Here is a 27,881-nt window from a genome sequence, read left to right on the forward strand (position 1 = left end):
AATAATATTTTGTTACCATTGAGACTCAACCATTGAATTATCGTCATGATAATAAACATTTCTCATTTGGTTTCTTCAACAACTTCCGAAACTCCCACAATACCCGAGTAAGCCATCTTGTCATACTGAATCAAAACACCTCCAACAAAAAAGACCCCACTACTATTAAAAACTAAAAAAACAAAAAACCCCAGGTTTCTGAAAGGACTAAACTTGTAACATAATATTAATAAAGGGACCATTTATGTAACAAAGATGTAGGCTTGATATGGTCATGCAACAGCAAGAACAGATTCTTCGATCCCCTGGATTTTTCACCCTGTAGACTAGGGACCATCACTTTTCACTCATTACATTTAACACTTTAACCCCTCATTCTTCATCATTTATATCACCCACACACACTCTTTTCTTGATTCTTGATTCATTCAAACCTTTATTACTTAAGTTTCAATCCGCATTGCACTGTAAGTCTGTAACTGTATACTATACACCCACCGTGATGGCCTGCATGAAGCTAGGACCTAAATCTGACATCTTTCATCTCGATCAGACCTCTAAAACCTGGTCAGTTGTTGTCCGATTTTTACGTTATCGGTCTAGGTTTTGTGGGAATTGGTTTATGGGTGTTTCTTGATTCGGGTTTTGATCGGTGCCCACATTTTAAAGTTTCGATTTTTACTGTGGGTTTGTGTTTCTTGGACCCAATTGTGAAAATGGTTTGTGGGTTTGTGTTGATATGATGATATTTGATATCCACATTTGCATTTTGAGTTATTTTGTAAGTTTGATTTGTTTGGAGGGTTTAGGTCTAAATTCTTGATGAATGTTAATGTATTAGTATTATCAATTATGCATGTTTTTGGATGTGGGGTCAGTGGTGAAGCTTGTACGAGTTCCTTGGGGGGGGGTCTCAAAATGTATTAAAATAATCATAAACGCTGGAGGCCGGGTTCACTTTAAGTCGAAAACGGGTAAGTGTAGACTATGCAAAAACAATTTCGGGCGAAAACATGTAAATTTACACCGCTGCGCAAGAAAACAGGGGGGGGGGGGGGGGGTATCTTCGCCACTGTGTGTGTGGGGTTAGTGGGAAATAAGTTTCTTTGAAAATTGTTGTGCAGTGAATTAGAAAAACTGGGAAAGATGGTATCTTGTGACTAATAATATTGGAAAATTTTGGTGATTGAATAATGAAGATTATGGAGTCAAGAGTCAAAACAAGTGTTTTTTTGCATAAAATTTACATGGGTTTCTCGTGTTGTTAATAAAATTATGGTAATTACAATGAAGTTTTTAACAATAAAATTATCGAGCCGGGGGTCTCACCGGAAGCAGCCTCTCTATCCCTATGGGATAGAGGTAAGGCTGTCTACATCTTACCCTCCTCAGACCCTACCATAGCATTGCTATTGGTGGGATATACTGAGTACGATGATGATGATGATGATGAAGGATAAGCATGTTGTTAAACTAATTATGCATTTCAAATGTAGCTTCATCCTAAAACACTTTGTTTGACTCTAGAAAGTCAAATAGGTGAAACTTTCAGAGCATAATGGAATATTTATATACACGCGTGCGCTGTTAGTTGTAACTATTGTGTTCTTCATTTGAATGTGGCATATAATAGAATTTTCCGAGCACATATTCAGAAGATCAACGGAGTTTTATATGTGTTAACAACTTTTTAGATATCAAATTTCTTTACATATGAATTTACAATGAATCTTGCAGGATTTGTTCATCTGGACTTCCTAGTGATGTTACCGTTCAAGTTGGAGATGTTTCATTCCAGCTTCACAAGGTATGTATATACTCGTTATAAAATCGATAGTCACTCACTTTACTAGTTATCCTATTACTATATTGAATGGACACCCTGTTTGGCATAACTTGCAGTTCCCGTTAGTATCCAGAAGCAAAACATTGGAAAACCTCATTGGCGATTGCTCAGATGATGAAAAAAAGATTATTTTTCCAGATGAAAAATGTTCTTTTGCTACACTTCACGATCTACCAGGAGGGCATAAAATATTTTTGCTTGTTGCTAAGTTTTGTTATGGAGTCAAACTAGAAGTCAACTCAACCAATATAGTCCCTCTTCGATGTGCGTCCGAATATCTTCAAATGACTGAAGAATATGGTGAAGGAAATCTAATCGATCACACCGAAAGCTTTTTCAATGAAGTGTTTGATACGTGGATCGATACGTTCAAAGCACTAGAGTCATGTGAAGAAGTGGTTGACTTTGCAGAAAAGCTTGATATTGTTTCGAGATGCATCGATTCTCTTGCACTTAAAGCTTGCACCTTTGATAAAGATTTGGTTAATTGGAATGGAATGGAACCAAAAGATAACCCTTTTGCTACCGTCCTCTGGAATGGAATCCAAGCCACTTCCACTAATCAAGATTGGTGGTATGATGATGTTTCTAAACTAAGTTTACCACTTTACAGACGCTTCATCTTGGCCGTTGAATCGAGAAATCTTGATCAAGAACGGATAGCTGGGTCCCTCATGTTCTATGCTAAAAAGCATCTACCTTTACTCGGTAGAGAATCAACCTTTTCAAGTGGGAACCTTTCCTCTTCGTTGTCGTCTTCGTACTCGTTGTATTCAAATTCGGATCAAAAGATTCTTCTTGAAGAGATAGTTGACTTACTCCCGGGTCAAAAGCACGTGGTCCCCACAAAGCTCCTTCTTCGGCTGCTAAGAACATCGATGATATTACATTGTAGTCCTTTGTGTATCGGGAATTTGGAAAGACGGATCGGGCTGCAGTTGGATCAAGCTTCCATTGAAGATATACTTATTCCTAATATGGGCTATTCAAGTGAGACGCTTTATGAGATCGATTGTGTTCAAAGGATGCTTGATCATTTCATGGTTGCAGAGCAGGAACAGGATGAAAGTGAAATTACCGAGTCGAGTTATAACGATGACAATGATGATGAAGATGATGATGAGTTGATCGGGAAGTCTCAGTCGCTTACACCAATGACATTGGTGGCTAATCTTATTGATAATTACCTTGCTGAGGTGGCGTCTGATGTTAACTTAAAGCTGGAAAAGTTTCAGTCTCTGGCTGCTACTGTTCCTGATTTTGCAAGACCAATGGATGACGGGATGTACCGTGCTGTCGATATATACCTCAAAGTAAGATGTAACTAGCGGTGGAAATATGAACGGGTTGGGTAACGAGTCAAAATGAGTTCGGGTCAAAAGCGAGCAATTTCTGGTGCAGGCTATGTTAAGTTGACCCGCAACGTTTTTCTCCAAAGCTTTTGACTCTTTTATGAATATATTTAAAAATAATACATTATTTCAAAAATGATACCGATTTAATTAAAACGATTTAGTCGGTTTGTTTGACCTATTTGAACCGTTAGAAGATAAAATACAACCGAAATCAACTCTTTGATAAGTAAATGGGTCAAAATTTCCAATAGTCAACAACATATTTTCTTCTGTTCTACTTCCAATTACCGGGAAATGGCTGACTTTTGATGGTCAAACCACTTAGTTTCACGAGTTATAAAATAACACTGAATTTATCAAAATTATAAAACCAAAATGTTAGTATACATAGCATTTTTACAATATTAACAGATTTATCTTCTTTTTGTTGTTTGACCTCAAAAGTCATACAACTAAGTGATGCATTGATGCGTGCCTTTTCGTGGTTTGCAGGCACATCCATGGCTAACCGATTCAGACCGGGAACTAATCTGCAGGCTCATGGACTGCCAGAAACTGTCACTAGAAGCCAGCACTCACGCAGCCCAAAACGAGAGACTCCCGCTCCGGTTCATAGTCCAAGTCCTCTTTTTCGAGCAGCATCGCCTGCGTACGTCAGTAGCCGGCTGCTTATACGTTTCCGACAATTACAACTCACAGACTCACTTAAGCAGCAGCATGGTCCTACCAGAAAGCGGGAACATGCACCTTTTAACCACCAGAGAAACCGACAGGCGGATTGTGGCGGAGGACATGCGGGGCCGGGTGTCTGAGCTGGAGAAAGAGTGCTTGACCATGAAGAAAGAGATCAATAAGCTTGTGAAGACTAAAGGGATCAGTTGGCGCAGTTTGTGTAAGATGTTTGGACTCGGGTTAAGTTTAAAGGCAAAGGCAAAGTCAAAGTCAAAGTCAAAGACTCGTGAAGGCTGTGGTTCGGGCATTGACCGAAGGGTCCCGAAAGGAATAAAAGACGCCCCGAAAGGAAAGAATGAAGATCAAGAAAATGATGAATTGGTTGAGTGAGTTTAGATGGAATTAGATTGAGGGTTAAATAAATTTCAGTTTTTTTTTTTATTTTTTCGTAATTGGAATCTCGAAAAATCTGGGAATTAGCAGTTGTTAGTTGAACTTGATGCTGCTGTAATTAAGTTGTAGATTGATTTTGGACCATCTTAAAATGATATTTATTTCATTTGTTTTTTTTTTCTGGTTTTACTGTTATACTGTTTGATAATAATACTGTTGCTGTAAAGTTATTTTGTTGTCCTCCTAGCTGCTGGTCCTGGATGTCATAATGTTCTTCCCAAACATCAATTTAAATGTTTCGAATTAGACAAAAATATAATTTTGTAACCTTGTTAATAATGTTGATTTGTTTGAATAGGCATGCATAATAAATAAATATATAAATAAGTAAAGAACAAAATACATCAAATAATTGTACATAAATGAGGGGGTTGGATCAAATACAAATTAAATTAACGTGCTAACGGTGAAAATCAAGTAGTGTAATTATATATACAACATAGTGTAATTACAGCATAGTGTAATTACACTACTTGTAAATATAATTACACTACTTGATTCTCATAATTAACTCATTAATTCAATTTGTACGTTAACTTTTCCCTCATAAAACAGTATACAACATAGTGTAATTATAGTGTAGTGTAATTACAGTATAGTATAATTACACTACTTGTAAATATAATTACACTACTTGATTCTCATAATTAGCACGTTAATTTAATTTGTACGTTAAATTTCCCCTCATAAAACAATTTTATATTTATAAACACAGTAATTACAACAATTGTTAAGTTAAAGATAATAGCTCCGATTGATTACTTTCGCTAATTCTGTATGATACATTGCTGTGTGATTGAAACTACCGAGCTTTACGTAACGTCTTTCTTATGTTTATCATAGGCAACGCAACATGACTTAATGCATTGTAGAGGTGGACAAACCGAGGATTTTTATGAACCAGTTCCAGTTATGGTATTGTTTTTGACCGGGTAAAGGTGGAATCGGTTCCGGTGGATATGGTTCGGTTCCAGATCCAGATACGGTTTCTTTGAGAAACTGAAAACTAGTTGGTACCCGCATGCCCACATCTAATGCATTGCATGCTTTTACCGAAATAAAGAGAGGATAGAGGAAGTAGAGACCCAAAATAAGCACTTAACTAATGTTTGTACCAACTTATTTTAGCATAATGTTGCATTATATATATTGTTAATCCTACACTAAATTATTAAAAAACTTATTTTTTATAGATTACCACAGATAACAGGTTGAGATGATCATGCCTAGTGTATCACAAAGAATAATATTCTATTAAGGCTTGTATAGCATTAGATGTTCTATGTTCTAAGATTGCATCACCATAATATTATCCTAATGTTTTATACAACTTTCACAGAAGTGAAATGTAATGTGCAAAGCAGAGTGTAAAAACCACATACCACCATCAAAAGGTGGGCATGATTATGATGGTACACCATTGTGGTATGGGCCACCCATGTTTGATCAAAGGTGAACAACTCTTTCATCATCCACATCCTCATCTTCTAAATCAATCAAATTCACTTTCCATTATTCATGCAAGGTTATCAAAAGCTACAAATATTATTAAACCCTACCACTACATTCTTGTCATGCACCTTGTATCATATGCATTATATCATACACCAACCAAGTATAAGACAATGAAAACATAAAAACATAGACCATAAGTGTCTTAATATTTTTTATGTCATAATAATAGAACCAACCAAACCATTCACCCACAATTAACCCCCCCACAATTACAAAGCTTATACCCAAAAAAAAAAGAAGAAAAATAACCATTTCTCCTTATGTACATCACCCCCAAAAATTACACAAGAACATTTAACCCACAAAAACAAAATCAAGAAAAACCCTAGACCCCCTTATCTTCACCACTTTCACCATTTTTATACCCCCAAATCTTACCCCTTTTATTGCTTTACACATCTAAAGCACGAAAATTATCGACACCCAAAATCGCGCTTCCTATCCCCAGAAACTTTATATCACCTTTACCTCGGTTTTGGTGACGCAAACGACCAAATAGGACGGACCGGTCTTTGCACCGAAGGGCTGCCCAAAAGAGAAGCTTGAGATCGAGTCAGCATCTCAACCATCGACGGGGTTTGGTACGCTTGCACCAGGCTTGAACCATCGGTTGAGTCTCCACGAGCTGTGGCTCGTTGCCATGAGTGTGAGCTTAGCCCTGATAATATGTAAGCCCTTCCTGATGCTTCGTACATGTGTCGGCTAGCCATCCGTTCTTGCATTTCCTTGAGCTCAGCGTCGAGTGCAGCACATAACCGATCACCTGACTTGGCCGAGACTGTTTTGGATAGGACCCGTCTGCAATTCTCGAGGGTGGAGATGGCTTGTGCCAGATCACCTTCTTCCGCTGCTGTTCTCGCTTGTACCATGGCTTCTGCTGCTTGTAACCTGTTCTTTTGTCTATCGACTTCAACCGATACAACTTCTTGACCGAGACTTTCAGATCTTTTGATCCCGACATCCACGCTGTCTAAGTTGACCGTCTCCTTAGTCAAAGGATCAGTGTAATGACACCTCACTTTCAACAAACAAGTCTCGTTAAAAGCCAACTCTTTCGGGACATTGACCGAAACAAGAAAATCTCTTTCCTCATCAGCATACAAATCTCCCACATCAATGCAGCCCGATTTACCATCCGCCATCAACTGATTCTTGTAACTACCCGCCTTTAACGACCTAATAACAACATCAGGGTTCACACTCTCGAGAACCACCCGAGCATCTTTGACCACAACACTCAAAAGCCCACCGATACACTGTGCAAACGCATCTTGAATCACACCTTCGGTTTCAATAAACGAAAACGTCCCACCCGAAATCTCTGAAATCGTGTGCATTGAAGACGCGTCGTGATCCGTCCCAAACCCGAAAGCATGGACCGGTATTTTCATTCCCGGGCTCCCGTCACCACCGTGAATAGACTGAGGAACGAGTAACTCATAATTTAACTGATTTTTCCTGCCACCTGAATTTGAACTTCCATTCACGGTATACGTGTCTTGTCCATCTGATAATAATATTATACTCCCGACCGGGTTATTCTCTCTTCGATCCTCCATCACTTTAGCACCTTTTCTTAAACCTTCAGCAATATTAGTCCCGCCATTAGCCATCAAAGAGTTGACCGCTTGGAGAGCATGTTGCTTCCCGGTATCTGACATTTTCCGAAGGGGAAAGAGGCGGCGGGCAGTGGAGGAAAACGCAATCACCGCCAGCCTGTCGGCCGGTCCAAGATTTTGAATTACAAAACCCATGGCCCGCTTTAAAAGAGCTAGCTTTGTACCAGCCATACTACCACTTGTATCAAGAACCGTAACTAGATCAACCGGGGCTCGTGAGGTGTGGTTAACTTGGCTAAAAGTCGGACCTTGGTTCGTGTTACTAGACTTAACCCCTGACACGGAAGCTGGCGCTTTTAAATGGATCAAAACTGTGAAATCATCAGAAGCACTGAACCGTGGGACCGCTGGAACCTCGGTGTATGTTTTGACTGATACCCGTTTCAGATTAGAGTTTTCTAACGTGGTTCGGTTTGTAAGTTTAAGGTCTAGCGGTTCGTCATCGTTAAAGACGGTTGGTTCGGGGGCCGGGAAAACTGGGGCGGAAGCATGGCGGGGGCTGTTTGGACGAGGCGGTATTGGGCGGAGCAAAACCGGATTGTCGTTTGACCAGTTTACAGGGTTTATTCTTGTTCTTCCTAATGGTGGGCCCGGATTAGTGGGACCCTGCAATGGGACTTCTTTCCATTTTGCTCTGCAAACCGGGCAGATTCTGTTACCGTGTTTTACGTTTGAAGCGATGCATTGGAAATGGAACGAATGTGAACATTCGGCTGTGAAAATAGCTTGACCTTCACCGCGTTTCATTGAAGCTAAACATATCGTGCACGTCTTCTGTCATAACAAAAAAAATATATAAGAAAATGTAATCATTCTTTTTAAAAAAGTATGATAATTGAACCATATCATAAAGATGAGATCACATAATTCACAAAAAGACGAAAAATTTTAAACTTTAAACACTGTTTAAAAAAGCAGCATAAAGCCTTCATATTTTGACGTTCAAAAGTCAAATTTCATGTACTTGTTAATTTAAAGCCTTAATATTAGTTTGATCATGTTTTATCAAGATATTCTCTTTGTGTTAATACTTTACAAATTACAAAACTTTTTAATAAATTAAAGTAGCTATCAATTTATCCCAAAATCAAACAAATTCATATCAATATGAAAGTCAAAACAAGATTCTCATACACAAAGCTACAAGACAAGATACAAAACAACAACACTGATAACAAACAATAACTAAAACCCTAAACCAAGAAAAAGTTCATCGTGAGAGGTTATGACAAATGTTTTCTTGTTTTCGGATTTTCTTTCGTCTTTTTTCTTGATTTATCTTTTAAATTATCAAGCTTACAAGACCTAGATTTAGATAGTCAACAAATGAGGCCATCAAAAACTCTTAAATCTATACTTTTCTTGAAAAGAGATCATATCAACATCCAGTGAAAAGGAATCTAAAGCATGAATAGTTACTAAATCAATATTTTCATCAAGCATAAACCTTTGAATGTCATCTGTTACCAAATCTGCATACCACAAGCTTAAAACCTTTAAATAATTACATAACAACCAAAAATTAATAATTTTTAAGTAAATTATATAAAAAATTTACATAATCATAACAGATTTTTTAAATAGTTACTAAATCAGTATTTTCATCAAGCATAAAACCTTAGAATGTCATATATTATCATATCTGCATATCACAAGTTTAATACCTTAAAATAATTATAAATATAAAAAAAATACAACTTTGAAGTAAATCAACCAAAAATTTGCATACATAAACAGATGCAATCAAACTAGAAATACTAGGGTTTTATGGGTCCATTTAAAAAAAGGATATTTATCTGTCATAATCACAAGCAAATCACAAACTAAATGTGTTGACTCCACTGATAGTCAAACATGCAAAATTGTTTAAAAAATCCAGAGCAAAATTCAAGAAAACCTTAATGAAAGTCATAAAATCTGACCCATAAAACTAATTTTACAAAAAATTCAAGAAAACCTTAATGAAAGTTATAAAATCTGACCCATAAACCTAATTTTACAAAATATATATATATATATATATATATATCTGACCTATAAAACTAATTTTACAAATTAAAAAAAAATATAATAATAATAATAATAAAAATACTCATCTTTGGGAAGCTAATTTGACTTAATATTATTCTCCACTTTTCAAGCAGCAAAACAAAGAAAAAAACAAAAAGAAAAACAAATCCAAGATTCCATTAACAGTCAAAATAAAAATGCAATCTTTAATAAAAATTAAACCTTTGAAGATCTATTGAAGCTTTTGGACAGCCGTAAGCTAGGCGACGCCGGCCGAGTCACCGGCGCCGGAGACAACAACGCAGCGTCGGAAAACCCGTCGGAATGCGGCGGAGAGTCGTCGGAATCCGCCGTGGGGACGTAAACACACAAATTAGAAGCTAAAGCCATCTTAACCTTCCTCCATTTGCTATTACCCATTATTATTTAACAGATCTGGAACTGGGTTTTTGATTTTTTGATAATTGATTGATGGTAATGATAATAATAATTGAAGGTGGCACGGAAACCGAGGTGGGTTTTAGAGAGAAAGAGGAGGTGGGTGTTGTTGAAGATGGTGAATTGAGTGATGGGTAGGTTGTGGATTTAGCTGCGGTTGGTTCTGTTAATGGCGGCCATTAATTGAATTGAATTGAATTGAATTGAATTGAATTGAGTTCAGTGTATGTGTTTGATGAGAGAGATGAAGTGGGTTGGGTTTGTTTCCTTTTGTGGTCTGTTTTGTTGACCTTTGATGTGTGTTGAGTTTAGTGAGTGGTGTGAGTGACTGAGGGTGGTCAGTTTTATACCCTCTAGTTCTATTCTATTATATTCTTCTCTCTCTTAAATGTTTAATAAAAGGTAGTTGCTATTTGGTTTATTTAAATATGTGGTTTGAGTCAAATAGTTTTAAATTTGTAATTTCTGTTTTTTTTGTTTCATTTCACTTGCAATTAAGCCCGAATTCACTGATCCCGTTAAGTCTGGTCGTTAAACCCATTAGCGTGTCCTTCACGTGAGGGACAGTATTGTCATTTTTCTCCCTAAATAAACCACAGTCATAATTTGCAAGAGGGGTGTATTTTGGGAAAAAAGGACAAAGCTGCCCCTCACGTGAAGGACACGCTGATGGGTTTAACGACCATACTTAATGGGATTAGTGAACTCGGGTTTAGTTGCAAGTGAAATGAAACCGTAAGGACGAAAATAGTAAATTTGAAACTATTGGACTAAAACCGCAGATTTGGACAAACCAAAGAGACAAAAACTGCAGTCCACTCTTATGTAAAAGAAGTATGAATACAATGGGTGTGGTGGTAGGATAAACGAGTTCTTTAACGAAGATTCAGATTTGATTCATGTCGTTAGCATTTTGGGAGACGACGTGAGTGGCTCAATGAAGGAAGACCGTCTGGTTAGATCCTGAGGTCGTCAGGTTTTTACAACAAGTGGGTCTTAGAGCGGTTGGGTTTTCTGTGGAACTGAAGATAATTACGAGGGCTTAAAGACTCCGTACGGTTGGGTTGGGCTAGTTGGCGGTTGCCTTTTGCCATTTGGGTCTCACCGTACGGAGTACCTTGACAATTTTCCATTAGTTGGTTGTTCAATAAAAAAAGAAGTAAACTACATATTAATTACCCCCAATACTTGAGTGAGTGTTTATGTGACATGATGTCAGCTGTCCATACCTATTTTGACGAAACTTAACTCACATAATAACACCATCGAGAAAGAAAACCTATCACTAAAGGTTTATGTTTCGAATATTAGACCTTAAAATCTCAAACTTAGCTATCAACTCATGTCATTGGACTCTAAGCTCCTAACTACAAATATAATGCTTAAAGCACAACTCTTGTGTTATGTTATTATGATTACGCGTACAAAATATATTGTGAAAATATTTTTATATTTTAGAGCATTCACAATAACTTCTTTATTATGATGTAAGAGATAGATCTAAATTTTTTTAGAGGGTTGTAAAATGTTCTGAGTGAATGAGAGATAAAATTTTAAAAATATGAGTAAACTTGGAGAAACACTGTTCATCATGGCATTCTTTGTTTATTTTTTAATATATTTAAAAGTGGTTATGAGTAAAGGAAAAATAATAAACAATAATAAAAATATAAAAAAATATTTTTTAGTTGAATATGTAAGAAAAAATATATGATTTTTTTTAGAGACATAGAAGCTACAAGAAACATGTGTAGATGTTAAGTTCATTAAATAGTGAACAGTAGCACCCTTCTAATTTTGTCCACGGAAATTTAATACTAGAGGACAAGATACTGTATAGTGAATGCTATTATGAGATTAAATTGTTTTTTTTTGTTTTTTTTTTAAGGAAAACACTATTGATTGAATATACGTATTATGAATTTACTCGTTTTCGTTTAAAAATTTTGAGTTTGATCTCTCTGGTTTATGTAAACTTTGATACGTAATGTGTCTGGCAACCCAGTGTTTTCGTCAAAGTTTCGCCACTGTTTACACCATGATATTATTTGCTCCCAAACGATATCAAAAGATTTCATGTATTTTAAATGATTACAAGAATAGATAATTTTGAATACGATGGTTTTTAAGAATGGACATGCAAAATATTATTTTTCGTATAAATCACCTCAAGAAAAATATAACATATTATAAAAATATGTGTGTAAGGCCCCGAACCCGGTGACCCTACTTTAGCGTCGGATTTACTCATAAACACAGTCCTTCAAATCAGAGTTTATTAAAACTTTTCGCGGAATATAAAACATCAATCATTTGTTACAAAACATTAAATCTTTTCTTTGATACCATAACACAAAACTTTATATTTGAAACATCTTTACTTCTTTCTTCAGATGCCAGCCGTTCAATCCATGCCGTGTGTCAACCTAATGCTAACTCTATAATCAGCTCACCTGCGTGCATACTAAAAGTCAGCTACGCTGAGTGAGTTCTAGTTAATCAGGCAACATACAATCTATTCTCATATATTACTTCCCGTATCCGAAGACACATATTACTACCTTAACCTTGTATAAATATCCATAGGAGGATCGTCACGTAATATCTATTAAAAGAACCATTACCATTACCCTACCATATATATGCTTTCCATAGGAGGAACACTATACTATCCATAGAAGGAACACTTTACTATCCATAAAAGGAACACAATACCTTCCATAAAAGGAACACTATACATTCCATAAAAGGAACACTATACTTTCCATAGAAGGAACACTATACCTTCCATAAAAGGAACACTATACTTTATTATTTAATATCCATGTAAGGAGCTAGTTACTTCCCTTGACGATACGTGCAATATCCGAAGATCGTTCGCGTACCGTCAAGCAATCATTCATATCGATCACATATACCATACACGGCATACACATAAAATTATATCCTTTCGTTCATACTTCCTTACTTTCTTTTGTATTATCTTACTTTCATATCTTACGTTATAAAGAGCATTACGCCCTACATTCCTCGAGTATTACTAGGGCTCGATACCCTCTTCGTAACCATACAACCATACGTATCATTTCTTTCTTCTACTATCTCTATCATATTCATACACATAAACCTACATAACATACTTACCTTATTCTTAACGCTGCAACCTGACCGTACGTGCAATATCCGAAGATCGTTCACGTACCATCAAGCAATCATTCATATCTTTCACATTATCCATATAAGGCATACACTTATCTCTTAGGATAAGTGTATTAACAAACATATTGAGTATGCACACAGCCCCGAAAACGTAACACATAAATGGGGCTAGAAACTCACCTGAATTCTGCTTCTTTTTCTGATAGCTGTAAATCCCTTCCTTAACTGAGCTCGGCTGACTGTACAAGTTACACGTATCAATACTCGCCTGATCTAATCTGGTGGTCTAGTATTAGCTTACTTTAACTTATCGCTTGATAATTTATTTTCTAATCAAACTTGGCTTCAGGCGAAGTTAACCCTCGGGCGAACTTGGCTTTAGGCGAAGTTAAACCTCAGGCGAACTTAGCTTTAGGCGAAGTTAAACCTCAGGCGAACTTATCATCAGGCGAACTTAAACCTCAGGCGAACTTGTCATCAGGCGAACTTAAACCCCAGGCGAACTTGTCAACAGGCGAACTTAGCTTGCAGGCGAAGTTCATCAGGCGAACTTAGCTTGCAGGCGAAGTTCATCGCTTGAAGGCGAAGTTGCCCAGATGAAGGCGAAGTTGCCCAGATGTCCGCTGTTTCGGTTTCTGATCAACATTTCGGGCGATTTTAACACCCTTGTTAAGGTTCAATACCACCCACTACACTTCCCGACCATTTTTGGTCGTTTATACACTAAAAGCTCGGATCTTTAAACTTCAAATATCAAGAATCATACCTTTTTGGGCTTGTTTGGATCTCCTTTAACTTGTTAACGCAACTAGTCGCCCTCTCTCACTCTCGGATCAGTCCGATTCTTCCCTTGGCTCGGCCCGGTTCCGGCGAAGTTAGTGTATGTGTGTGTGGAGTGTGCTTGGATAAAGATAGAATGAAGATATTTTGGGGTGTTAGGGTATTTATATCTCTGAGATCCCATGGACCTAAGGCCCATTCTCATTTAACCCATCCTAATTAATCCAAGTCCACAACCCACATCCATTACCCAACACTAGCCCGACCCATACCAACTCCTATTCTATTATTTATTTCCTGATAACCCGGGTAAACTTTCTCTCTATTATTAAGTAATATAATTAATATTACTTGGAAATTTCGGGATGTTACAATGTGTTAGAGCATTCGCATCCAATTCCATATCTCCAAATCTAAAATGACACTAAAAGTCATTATATTTTCTCTTTTCTTACAATTAAATAATACTTTTTTTATACATTTATGATTACCATTTATTTTTACTTCATTCACAACCATTTTTAAAATATATTAAAAAATTATATGATGTAAACAGTAACTTTTCAAATATACAAAATAATCACTGCATTTATCTGTTATTCACTCACAACATCCTAAATCACTAACTATATTATAACAACTTTACTCATCTTTTTTGATTAATTGAATGCGAATGCTCTTGGGTTAATTATTTTCTGTTCGCATTATATAAAAAGAGAACTCCCAAATCACACACCTCTCTATCTCTCTCTTCATATTGACTTTTGACTTCCTCAAATACTCAATTACCCCACCTTTTTCTTTCTTTTGTATAGCCAATGGTGTTAATCTTTTAAAAAGTGTACTCTATTCATATACTTTGATCATTTAAGCTATTTTTTTTTATCTTAAATAACACATTTGATAACAAAACATTGAGATAAAACAAACTTAATAATCCAAACTCATCTTTAGGCTGTTTTATTCAAGCAATTATTTTGCTTTTATTTTTAAGAATGGGAAAAACATAAAAAAAAAAAAAATCTAGCTAGACATTAACAAAGTCTGTACACGTTACATTTAAAAAAGAAATCGAGCATCATTAGGCTGACTGAGTTAGACTATTCATCTTCGCCTGTCTTTAATCAAGTTAAAGGAAGAAAATTTGTTCTCGTTTGTCATCTTCAACTATCAATATGACAATATCCTTTCTAAACACTAAAGTCGTCCTCCAAATTGTCGTGAATAAACAAGGCTCACTCAAACCTTGGTATGCCATTTAGGATTCGAGTTAACACCTAACAACGGGAGAAGATTCGACTTGTTAAGCATAGGTGAGGACAAAATACCACTCCATGAGCAAGTCAATTCCATGTTGCCTTTGTGTATGAATTTATAGGAATGCAGAATTCGAATTTAGAGTGTGTGCCGCTCGAAGTAATTAACCTTTAATAAAAACCCAATTCATTTACTTGGATGCGACCGTTTGATGCCCTAACATCCAAGTTTAACCCCTATCATAATCTTCTTTAGAAACATAAGTGAGAGAGCCCCTAAAACATCTCTGATCCAAGATGTTATTATTATTATTATTCTTATTATTGAATTGACGAAATCAACATTAAATGAAAAGAGTAACGCATAGAGTGAAATTGTCTCTGTGACGATCTTATCTATTAAATCAGTTTGATCGAATGCCTAGATTGTTTTATACGTTTATTAGACGAATCCCATTTCATTTCATCATCCTCGTATGTATGTGTGTATAAGTTTTAGACTAATGAAAAACCAACCCAACATGTTCCATACTTGTCCGTTCTCCTAAATAGGCCAAACACGGGCTACTACATCGACCCTCCCCATGATTTAGACCACCTTAACATGTTAAAGATGGTCTAATAACATGTTAGCGAAATTGGTGGCTAACTTGGTGGACAGATGGATATACTAGTGGGTTTGGGAGTTGGATGTTTAAGAAGGGTTCTCAGTAAAAAGTTTCGAGATTTGGCTACAAGATGTTAAATATGATGAACCGAATTACGTTAGTATATGAAATCACTCACGTAACCGCCATTACCGTTACACCGAACCATAACCGATATAACCGAACCAATTTTAACCGATAACCGACATAACCGGTGGGTCGGTTAATGAATTTTTAAAAACCACCAAATATGGGTCAGTTTTGGTTAAAGATAATTCCAAAACCGCCATAAACGAACCGACCCATTTATTTAACCAACAATATGTTTGGGATTAACTTCCACCAAACATATTGTTGGATTATATCATTTTAAAGTTTTTGGTTCAAAGTTTGTTATCAAATTAAGTTGAAATTTTATTGTTCGATTATATAATATCATTCTTTTTTTGAATATTTGGTATTAATATTATAGATTATATACTTTGTAAGATTATGTCGTGTCATTTTTTGTAACAATTGATACCAAACTTTTAGGCCAATTGTATTGTTTTGATTACGGTTAACCGACCCATAACCAACAAAACCGATTAACCAAAACCGTCATAACGGGTCAGTTATGGTTATCCTTTAACCGAAATATCGGTTATGGTTATGGGTTTGGCTCAAAACCGTCCCAAACCGACCCGTGCACACCCCTAGAAATCACTATGGCAAATTCTCTCTGGATAGTATATTGCCCCTTCCGTTATTTGTTTTTGGAATACAATACTTATTGGATTTGCCTAAATATACAAGGTTGCCAAAGAAGAAACCAAATTTGGTGTAAGCTACAGTCCTTACTGTGACGTAGGTGTTCTTGAGAGCTTGGAACGAGTTGGTATTTGTAAGTATGCCGGCCTACTTGGGGAAAATCGTGGAAGAGACAAGGGTTCTAAGTTTCATTTGGATTCGGACATGACAAAAACAAAGTCGTTAACTTGGGAGAATTGGAGAGCTTTCAATCTTTTATCTTTGACTTAGCTTAACATTTTTGTGTTTTTATTTGTATATTGTAGGAGTTTTGATGTATTCTTTGGGTGTTGTCGAAGCACGAAACGAATCTAACCTGATCCAAGGCGATGCTTCCACGGATTTTCGAGATGAACGAACCACGTCTTGATCTTCTTCTTCCTCGGCTGCGCCTGAGACCTGCAGTGCTGAGACCTGCAAATGGTTTCGGGGGTGTGGAGGTGACCGCTAAGAAATCCAGAGGATCTCTTGTTCACAGACACAAAAATATGGTGGTGGCTCTTACTGAGAATTTGCCCACCTTTGATAAGGAGGTGGAGACCTCCTTATATAGGGAGCCTTATGGCCACCATCATGGTACCCTAATGGGCCTAGCCCAGTTAGGGTTACCTCCACAAAACCCCCTCAGCCCAATAACAAATGTATTAGCCCATATAATAAAATAAGCCCAAAACATAATAAATTAGGGTCGTAGAACCGGGTTTTAGTACCATACCCCTACAAGCCCCCCCCCCCCCCCCCCAAGTCCAGTGTTGCTCCTGGGCGCGCAAGCGTCTAGGTGGAGCGCTGGACTTTATAAGGTGTGAGGCGGTTTTTTCCCTTTTCTTTGGCCTTGTCTTATTGTCTGAGTTTTGAGAGGTTTTCTTCATGATGGTGACATGTTGTAATAAAAGCCTGCGCGCGAGGCGACTTACAAGCTATAATAATAATGAAGCTCGCGCGTGAGGCGACTTACGAGCTATAATAATAATGGAGCTGGCGCGAGAAGCGACTTACGAGTTATAATAATAATGGAGCTGGCGCGAGAAGCGACTTACGAGCTAAAATAATAATAATGCCTGCGCGCGAGAGGCGTCTTACGAGCTTAGAATAATAAAAGCCTGCGCGCGAGAGGCGTCTTATGAGCTTTGAGAATAATAATTGAGCTGGCGCGTGAGGCGACTTACGAGCTGTGAAAGTAATAAAGCTTGCGCGCGAGAGGCGTCTTATGAGCTATAAGAATAATAATAAAAACTGGCGCGTGCGGCGACTTACGAGCCTGTAGAATAATGAGAGCCTGCGCGCATGGCGACTTACGAGCTGTAATAATAAAGAAGCTGGCGCGCGAGGCGACTTACGAGCTGTAATAATAAAGAAGCTGGCGCGCGAGGCGACTTACGAGCTTGTAGAATAATGAAGCTGGCGCGTGAGGCGGCTTACGAGCTTGTAGAATAATGAAGCGGGCGCGTGAGGCGGCTTACAAGCTGTAAAATAATAAAGAAGCTGACGCGCGAGGCGACTTACGAGCTTGTAGAATAATGAAGCTGGCGCGTGAGGCGGCTTACGAGCTTGTAGAATAATAAAGAAGCTGGCGCGCGAGGCGTCTTACGAGCTTGTAGAATAATGAAGCTGGCGCGTGAGGCGGCTTACGAGCTATAATAATAGAGCCTGCGCGAGTGGCGACTTACGAGCTAAGAATAATAAAGCCTGCGCGCGAGAGGCGTCTTACGAGCTGAGAATAATAAAAGCCTGCGCGCGAGAGGCGTCTTATGAGCTTTGAGAATAATAATTGAGCTGGCGCGTGAGGCGACTTACGAGCTGTGAAAGTAATAAAGCTTGCGCGCGAGAGGCGTCTTATGAGCTGTGAATAATAAAGGCCTGCGCGTGAGGCGACTTACGGGCTGTAAGAATAATAACAGCTTGCGCGCGAGGCGTCTTATGAGCTGTGAATAATAAAGCCTGCGCGTGAGGTGACTTACGGGCTGTAAGAATAATAACAGCTTGCGCGCGAGGCGTCTTATGAGCTGTGAATAATAAAGCCTGCGCGTGAGGCGACTTACGGGCTGTAAGAATAATAACAGCTTCCGCACGAGGCGTCTTATGAGCTGTGTGAGTAATAAAGGCCTGCGCGTGAGGCGACTTACGGGCTGTAAGAATAATAACAGCTTGCGCGCAAGGCGTCTTATGAGCTGTGAATAATAAAGCCTGCGCGTGAGGCGACTTACGGCCTGTAAGAATAATAACAGCTTGCGCGCGAGGCGTCTTATGAGCTGTGAATAATAAAGCCTGCGCGTGAGGCGACTTACGGGCTGTAAGAATAATAACAGCTTGCGCGCGAGGCGTCTTATGAGCTGTGAATAATAAAGCCTGCGCGTGAGGCGACTTACGGGCTACTTTATGTCACGCGCCACGTGCAGATGTTGCATGGACGTGCGCGTAGACTTTGGTTTTGTGTTATGCGCCACGCGCAGATGTTGCGTGCGCGTGCGTGTAGATTGTGACATGTGCGAGCATGTGATGCGTAAGCATGTGTAATATGCGTGAGCATATGTGATGCATGAACACATGGTATGAGGATTCCCAATCCCTAAGTTTGGCGTGTAGCCATATGGGATCTTAGGAGGATTCCCAACCTTGCAGTTTGGCATGTGTAATATGCGTGAGCATATGTGATGCGTGAACACATGGTATGAGGATTCCCAACCCCTAAGTTTGGCGTGTAGCCATATGGGATCTTAGGAGGATTCCCAACCTTGCAGTTTGGCATGTGTAATATGCGTGAGCATATGTGATGCGTGAACACATGGTATGAGGATTCCCAACCCCTAAGTTTGGCGTGTAGCCATATGGGATCTTAGGAGGATTCCCAACCTTGCAGTTTGGCACGTAGCCATATGGGATATTAGGGGGATTCCCAACCTTGAAGTTTGGCGCGTAGCTATATGGGATATTAGGAGGATCCCCAACCTTGAAGTTTGGCGCGTAGCCATATGGGATATTAGGAGGATCCCCAACCTTGAAGTTTGGCGCGTAGCCATATGGGATATTAGGAGGATTCCCAACCTTGAAGTTTGGCGCGTAGCCATATGGGATATTAGGAGGATTCCCAACCTTGGCGCGTAGCCATATGGGATATTAGGATTCCCAACCTTAAAGTTTGGCGTCTTGCCATATGGGATATTAGGAGGATTCCCAACCTTGAAGTTTTGGCGCGTAGCCATATGGGATATTAGGAGGATTCCCAACCTTGGCGCGTAGCCATATGGGATATTATGAGGATTCCCAACCTCGAAGTTTGGCGCGTAGCCATATGGGATATTTGGAGGATTCCCAACCTTGAAGTTTGGCGCGTAGCCATATGGGATATTAGGAGGATTCCCAACCTTGGCGCGTAGCCATATGGGATATTAGGAGGATTCCCAACCTTGAAGTTTGGCGCGTAGCCATATGGGATATTAGGAGGATTGCCAACCTTGAAGTTTGGCGCGTAGCCATATTGGATATTAGGAGGATTCCCAACCTTGAAGTTTGGCGCGTAGCCATATGGGATATTAGGAGGATTGCCAACCTTGAAGTTTGGCGCGTAGCCATATTGGATATTAGGAGGATTCCCAACCTTGAAGTTTGGCGCGTAGCCATATGGGATATTAGGAGGATTCCCAACCTTGGCGCGTAGCCATATGGGATATTAGGATTCCCAACCTTGAAGTTTGGCGCGTAGCCATATGGGATATTAGGAGGATTCCCAACCTTGAAGTTTTGGCGCGTAGCCATATGGGATATTAGGAGGATTCCCAACCTTGGCGCGTAGCCATATGGGATATTAGGAGGATTCCCAACCTTGAAGTTTGGCGCGTAGCCATATGGGATATTAGGAGGATTCCCAACCTTGGCGCGTAGCCATATGGGATATTAGGAGGATTCCCAACCTTGAAGTTTGGCGCGTAGCCATATGGGATATTAGGAGGATTCCCAACCTTGAAATTTGGCGCGTAGCCATATTGGATATTAGGAGGATTCCCAACCTTGAAGTTTGGCGCGTAGCCTGATGCGCGCATGCACGGCGATAGAGTGGTGACTCGCAAGTGCGTGTGCATGGCGGAGGACTCTTGCGCAAAACCCAGATGGTGGATTCCGCGGCGGCACATGCACGGCTGCGGAGTAAGAACCCCCGGGCGTGCGTACATGGCGGCGGAAGTCTAGTAACTTCTGGATCTGCAATTTAAGAGTCAGATCTGCAACTTTAGACCTAAAATCCAGGTCTGTAATCTAGACCTAGATCTGTAAATCAGATCTGGACAGATCTGAAGATTCGGAGCAGATTTAAAACCATCACAGATTCGGAGATCCTGAATAACAGATTCACAGATTCGGAGATCTGATCATTTGAATCACGGATTTTCCTTCTTGCCCAGATCTGGAAGCCTCTTTTTAGATCTATGGATCTTTTTGAGCTTTAAATAGAACAAGCTTTGAAGCCTTTTTCTGTAAACTTCCAGATCTGCGTTTTTCTTGGGAGAGATCTGACAGCCGAGATGAAGATCGAAGGGCAGTTCGTTGCCGTCCCACGGATGGCGCCAATGTCGAAGCACGAAACGAATCTAACCTGATCCAAGGCGATGCTTCCACGGATTTTCGAGATGAACGAACCACGTCTTGATCTTCTTCTTCCTCGGCTGCGCCTGAGACCTGCAATGCTGAGACCTGCAAATGGTTTCGGGGGTGTGGAGGTGACCGCTAAGAAATCCAGAGGATCTCTTGTTCACAGACACAAAAATATGGTGGTGGCTCTTACTGAGAATTTGCCCACCTTTGATAAGGAGGTGGAGACCTCCTTATATAGGGAGCCTCATGGCCACCATCATGGTACCCTAATGGGCCTAGCCCAGTTAGGGTTACCTCTACAAAACCCCCTCAGCCCAATAACAAATGTATTAGCCCATATAATAAAATAAGCCCAAAACATTATAAAGTCCAGCGCTCCACCTAGACGCTTGCGCGCCCAGGAGCAACACTGGACTTGGGGGGGGGGGGGGGGGCTTGTAGGGGTATGGTACTAAAACCCGGTTCTACGACCCTAATTTATTATGTTTTGGGCTTATTTTATTATATGGGCTAATACATTTGTTATTGGGCTGAGGGGGTTTTGTGGAGGTAACCCTAACTGGGCTAGGCCCATTAGGGTACCATGATGGTGGCCATGAGGCTCCCTATATAAGGAGGTCTCCACCTCCTTATCAAGGGTGGGCAAATTCTCAGTAAGAGCCACCACCATATTTTTGTGTCTGTGAACAAGAGATCCTCTGGATTTCTTAGCGGTCACCTCCACACCCCCGAAACCATTTGCAGGTCTCAGCATTGCAGGTCTCAGGCGCAGCCGAGGAAGAAGAAGATCAAGACGTGGTTCGTTTATCTCGAAAATCCGTGGAAGCATCGCCTTGGATCAGGTTAGATTCGTTTCGTGCTTCGACAGGTGTAGCTTTTATAAACCTGGATTTTTAATAAATCTGCTAGTCGTTCAAAAAAAAAATTATTAATACCACAACTATAAACATAACCATGACATTAGGTTGGACGTCGTGGTGGAAATATACCATAGGGACCTCCGGAAACACCATCAAGACCCCTTCGGTATTGTCCCAAAAGTATCCCGCTCCAGATAGCCACCCCGATCAAAGAAGAAAAAGGAAGAAATGAAAGTGTTCGCGAAGGATTTTGGGACGAAGATGAATTTTGGGACGGAAACACCACCCCGTCTCCTTCAGAGATGTGGCAAGATGATGACGATAGAACCACTCCCGCCACCATTATGGCCTTATTCGTGTACTATCTACCTATGTCCCTCTTCTGTTGTTTTGGTTACACCAATATATATTTTAAAATATGTCACGTTCACTTAAAATATTTAATTTAATAGCAACTTTATCACTATGGAACTAAAAATATTACCAAGTAGGATGATTTATAAGACCAAAATCATATCTGGTGATTACATATTAATGTGAATATGCGAATAAAAAGACTTTCGAAGAATTTTTTTTTTCAAACACAATAATTCTCTAGTATAATTTCATATATAAGTCGAGGCATCAACACATTCGATTGGAAAGTTATATATTCTAAATTCAATAGACACCAAAAAGATATACTTAAATAAATAATATGTATGTGACCATATTCATGGTATAATGATATGGAGTAGACTTTTTAAACTTTAGTAAATTATGTAATGTTATTGTTAAACATTTTTCGTGGTTATTTTTATTGAAAAATTCGTTAGAAACTTAGTACTTATACGTTACAACTTCATAATTTAATGAAAAGTTCGTTAGAACCCAGGTAGCATGCCACTATGTCACCCCTTGTACAGCTGTAGTACTTTTAAGTTTTAACTTCATATTTGTAATAACATAGCAGTTTCAACGCAAACTGGATTTTAATAATTATAACCATCACCTATTGACCAGTATTAATCTCGACTCAGGAAATGTTTATAGTCTATCATAACTTTAAACGCATTATCCGCTGGCTATCCCATACTAACTGAAAGTTAACTCAGTTAGTTTTTTTATGACGTGGACTGCTTATGTTGCAAGAACGTGTCTCTTACCGCAATTTAAGATGAATACTTATACACCTGGCCTACGTTTCTAATGAACACTCGATTGAAGCGCTAAAAAAACTAGCTGAGTTAACTAACGGGGCTAACTTTGAGTTAGCATAACCTACATTTCTAATGAACACTCTATTTGCAATAAGTGACACATTTTTGTCACACAAACAATCCGCATAATTAAAAGGGTAACACGATTAACTTTTAGTTAGTATGAGATCATTGGAACTGTCTATTAACATTTTCTGAGTTAAATTAATCCCGATCAATAAGTCAAAGTTAAGATTGTTAAGATCCAGTATGCCTGGTTTTAATTAAACAAAAAAAAGAGAGTACACATATACATAAAATAGTAACAATACAATGAATTGGCATAGGGGTATATTCGTACATTAATATAAGTATGATTCTTCTAAGCATTTGAGTGGGGTTCCCTATTCCCACTTTACTCTCTTCATAAAGCCCAAAAATCCCCCGTCTTTTTAAGGGGTGCAAAAGTAAAATATTCCCTACCCCCACAACACAACATCTACTAAGAACCAACACATTTTATACTCTTTTCCAATTTTACCCTCCTTTTTATACCACACATGACCACCATTTTTGTTTGTATGCACAGTGTGTTTTAAATGGTGTAACTTAAGAATTTTAGATAAGAGAGATTCCATTTTCAATGAAAGAATCAACCATTATATTAAAGTTTAAACCACCACCATTACCCCTTCTATAAGGGTATTTTGGGAATTTAATCACCTTAAATTAGTGTGTGTGCTTAAAATTATATAATTTTAAACACTAAAGAATGAAAAAGAATAAAGAGAACATAAATCTGATGGGTGGATGATAATATAAATTTGTTTTGAGAGTTTAAATAACTCTGTATTTTTATGATAACAATAATATATTTTTTTTATTTGATGGGCAAATGCAAATATAAGGAAAAATTATCAAAATGTCCATTTTGAACAAGGTAGTCAAGGTTTTGTCCATAATCATTATAAATTCCTCAAATGTCCATGACCAATACCATTAGACTCTCTCTTAAATTTGTCAGATTCACTTATTTTAAACCAGTAGTTTCTTACCACGTGCCATATATTACGTCAGACTCATATATATATATATATACACACACAAAGTCGGCCTTGCATTACATATATAGAGAATATAAACACAAATAAGGGTGGATGATGACATACAATTGTTTTGAGAATTTAAACTATGATGTAGTTTTATGGTGACAATTGTGTTATTGGAATTTTATAATTCCACTCTTACCTATTAGCTGAGACTAACCCAACTCAAGATATGTTTATAGACAACCCTAATTTTGAATGTATTTTTCACATCATCAAAAAGCTAACGGATATTTTTTAGTTAGTATGAGATTGTTGGAGGAGGTACGTTTAAAGTTGAGAAGGTATGTAAACATTTTTTGAGTTGATATTAATCCTGACCAATAGGTGAAAGCTGACATTATTACAATCCAATAACCTGTAACAATAATGCATTTATAAAAAAAAATGACGAGTAAATGCAAATATAAAATGTTTAAAATATAATTTATTTTAGAAGAAAATCCAAACGTGAAGTAGTTCATATTATTTTTATGTTACTGTCATTGAAATTTGACACCCATTCAAAATTTCAAATAAATCGGTAAATGGTTTATTTCTTATTTTCTTAATTTATGAATGCCCATTTAAATTTACATTATTTATTCAATTAACACCAAGTCACCAACTAAACATTTAATAATAAAAGGAACATTCGGACATACAAGTTTATAGTTATTTTGCATGAGCTATAACAGATTTTAAAAATAAAATATATAAAAAATATAGTGATAATTATATGTATGTAATCTATAAACACCCCAGAATATATATAAGATTTGAGTTGGAGCATCAAATACTATCTGATCAAGACCTGAAAATTCCATATAAATGGACAAAACTAAAACAAAATAATTAAAAAAATGAGAAATTATTCAAAAAAAGAAATTAGTTCAAGGGTATAGGATTCCCTTTACCACCTCTAAATATGCAGACTTTTTGGGAGGTGAAGTCAACTCAAAAGCTGACTCCTTTTCTTTTATTAATTTAAATAATATTAAAAAATTTAAATTCCTGCTCTAATGGTGCTCCCCCACTGGGGTCATTAATTAACACAAATTTTGTTTTATTTACACACATATTTATGGGATTTTAATCTAGTTTAATTAAAAAAACGTTTATTTTATCGTTTTTCAATGAATTTGACATCGGTTTAATCTCATAATAATCCAGTCTTGACTATGATTTTTGGAACCCACAAATACAATATCAAGATCTTGGGTTTCATATCTTAAAATATAAACTTTTCAAGATAATATAAAATTAAGAAGTGACATCAATCGAGATAATATCATATTTTAGAGTCACTAGTAATCACAAATCACTAATCCGCAATAAAACCTTATATATGTGTGTAACAATATACACCGATGATACGTACACATATATGTCTATGATGCTTAAACCTAATGGTAATTGACGATATCTTTATGAACATACTGATCAATGAACCCACCGTTATATTAGTTTACTGGTTGGACCAGGCTAAAAAGTTGTATGACATCATAGTTAATTTTGTAAAATAATTAAAAAGTTATATATATATATATTATATTGAAAGTTTAATAGAAGTAGGTTGTTATGTTAGTTATATTCATATAAAAACAAAATAATAAGAACCTTTTAAAAAATTAAAGAGATTAAATGAACAAGGAGTACATTCTGTTTATATACCTAAAATCAAAACACAAATAAGTTCATAGTTTTCTTATCTATAAAAGTTGTTTTACGCTAAATTCCTATCATCATAAAGACAACGAATACAAAAAAATAACAGTTAGAGCATGTTCAATCTGCATAGTGCAACTAACGGCGAGTCTGTCTTAACCTTATTCAATTTAATTATGATCTACAATATTTATTAATATGAAAGATATAGTTAGGTTTCTAAATTCAATCATGATTAATCTTAATTAACCGAAAACTCAAGATAAAGCATGAGTTAGGCCAAGACAAAGTGTAATGTTGGGTAATGAGTGAACCTTTCCCACTCTTTTTCTTATATTAATTATGGTGTCACATGTGTGTGTGTATAATGATCATGAAGCCAACCCAAGCAAGTCAAACCCTAATCCATGCATTCATGACCATTATGGACCATAGTGGGTTCCTAAGACATCATTTTGAGGTTTTGGTTCATGATTCGGCACGCACATGAGTCCCCACTCACGTTGGACGAGTATCATACGAATAGTTTTTGGATTAAAAAAAACATGTTGATAGAAATAATATAAAAGAATATAAGTTTCTAAATGATGCAACTCTTTTCTTATTTTTAACATTAAAAAAAGGAAAAATGTTTTGTTACATATAAGCACGGTTGTTCATGAATCAAGTATGAGTCGAGCTAGGGTGGGTTTGAGCCCTTGGCGATTTGGACACATAACCCCACTATGGAGGCACGCAAAGGAGCAAATGTCGGGATGCTTGCGGGAACAAGGAAAGGGGGGGGGGGGTATTTGATTTTTATAACTATTAATTAATAATAGAATCAATCATTTATCTTGATATCATCCCACTATCGCATTTTATATTTCTCCCCACCATAATACATGTTCTTGGTGTGAAATTTGAAAGCCCAATATGCGTGACAAACTCACATTTCACACCTCCCATAACAGATGGCCTCACGTTGGGACACGCCAAACTTATTTTTTTAAACACTTTTTAAATAATTATCTTTCTTTTTTTTAATTTTTAAAAGTGTAATATTTTTTGTTATAGTTTTTGGTAATTATATAAGTATACATGCACATAACAAAAAGAATCATCATAAAGCAATAAAAATAACAAAGATAAATACGTAAAAATAAGAAAGTAAAAAATAAATATAATTTAAAAAATATAATTGATTCCTTAAATTGATTTGTTAAATAATTAAAGCATAATAATTATTCCTAATTGAAAGTTTTCAAATGATAACTTAAAAAATATAAAAATAATAACGATCGTCTTGTCAACTTCTCGTATGAAATATGTAGCTTGTTACGTCAATTTACCTATAAACTTTGAAATAAAGTATAAAATTGTAGTGTGACTAGTTACAAATAGGATTACCACTTTTACCCGAAACTTAATTCGAGAAAACCCGTATCCGAATCCGAACTAACTCAACCCAAACCAAAGTAATTCGGGTTGGTTCTAAGGTTTGATTTATAAGTTTCGGGTCAACCCGAAAACCCGAATAAACTTTTTAGTTTTACATATATTTTATGTATAACATGCTAAGTCTTAGCCACTAAAGTTATCAGAATCTGGCCATAATCGACTGCTGTCATTCCAACTATTATGGATCGATTGCTTATTGTTAATTTATGTTTTCCGTTTATTACTAATAACAACCGTAATCAAACAGCCTGTTATGCCCGACTGAAGACGATTATGGTTCGAGTTAGTTTATTCTTCTTTTGAATTGTTTTATTTTACTATTTAGGTTACGAGCAAAGAAGAATATGTTTTTTTAATTTTAGCATTGTAGTTTTTTAATTTTTTTTGTTTTTTATTTTGTTTTCTAGGATACTTGAAATCTGATTAACCCAACCCGAAACAACTCGAATTACCCGAACCCAAAAAACCCGTGAGAGATTTGGGTTGGGTTTCGGGTTAAGATTTAAAACTTTGAAACTCGAAGAAGC

General features: G+C 37.4%; 2 protein-coding genes across 2 annotated transcripts; one reads left to right on the forward strand and one right to left on the reverse strand.

Moving 5' to 3' along the window:
• The first annotated feature begins 502 nt into the window (after positions 1 to 502).
• Positions 503 to 4,414, forward strand: LOC143548532 (BTB/POZ domain-containing protein At5g03250-like). Its single transcript, XM_077039663.1, has 4 exons — positions 503 to 567; positions 1,738 to 1,807; positions 1,903 to 3,159; positions 3,694 to 4,414. The coding sequence occupies exons 1-4, from the start codon at positions 503 to 505 to the stop codon at positions 4,261 to 4,263; spliced, it is 1,962 nt and encodes a 653-aa protein (XP_076895778.1). The 3' UTR covers positions 4,264 to 4,414.
• A 1,797-nt stretch (positions 4,415 to 6,211) lies between these two features.
• Positions 6,212 to 9,892, reverse strand: LOC143548560 (E3 ubiquitin-protein ligase WAV3-like). The gene is made up of 2 exons (XM_077039681.1): positions 9,693 to 9,892; positions 6,212 to 8,234 (listed from the first exon to the last, which is right to left on the reverse strand). The coding sequence occupies exons 1-2, from the start codon at positions 9,888 to 9,890 to the stop codon at positions 6,306 to 6,308; spliced, it is 2,127 nt and encodes a 708-aa protein (XP_076895796.1). The 5' UTR covers positions 9,891 to 9,892; the 3' UTR covers positions 6,212 to 6,305.
• Between the last annotated feature and the right edge of the window lie 17,989 nt (positions 9,893 to 27,881).

Source organism: Bidens hawaiensis, unplaced genomic scaffold, assembly GCF_021521415.1.
Source record: "Bidens hawaiensis isolate Kalapana, Puna unplaced genomic scaffold, B.hawaiensis_p1.1 tig00015194_1, whole genome shotgun sequence".
NCBI lineage: Eukaryota > Viridiplantae > Streptophyta > Magnoliopsida > Asterales > Asteraceae > Bidens > Bidens hawaiensis.

What these genes read in the sequence shown, in the direction of transcription:
- LOC143548560 (XM_077039681.1), bottom strand. Translation starts at nt 9,890, where the DNA reads ATGGGTAATAGCAAATGGAGGAAGGTTAAGATGGCTTTAGCTTCTAAT. An exon ending in GCTTCAATAGATCTTCAAAG is followed by an intron (nt 8,235 to 9,692) that starts GTTTAATTTTTA and finishes TTGTTATGACAG; the next exon opens with AAGACGTGCACGATATGTTT.
- LOC143548532 (XM_077039663.1), top strand. Translation starts at nt 503, where the DNA reads ATGGCCTGCATGAAGCTAGGACCTAAATCTGACATCTTTCATCTCGAT. An exon ending in GATCAGACCTCTAAAACCTG is followed by an intron (nt 568 to 1,737) that starts GTCAGTTGTTGT and finishes TGAATCTTGCAG; the next exon opens with GATTTGTTCATCTGGACTTC. An exon ending in TTTCATTCCAGCTTCACAAG is followed by an intron (nt 1,808 to 1,902) that starts GTATGTATATAC and finishes CATAACTTGCAG; the next exon opens with TTCCCGTTAGTATCCAGAAG.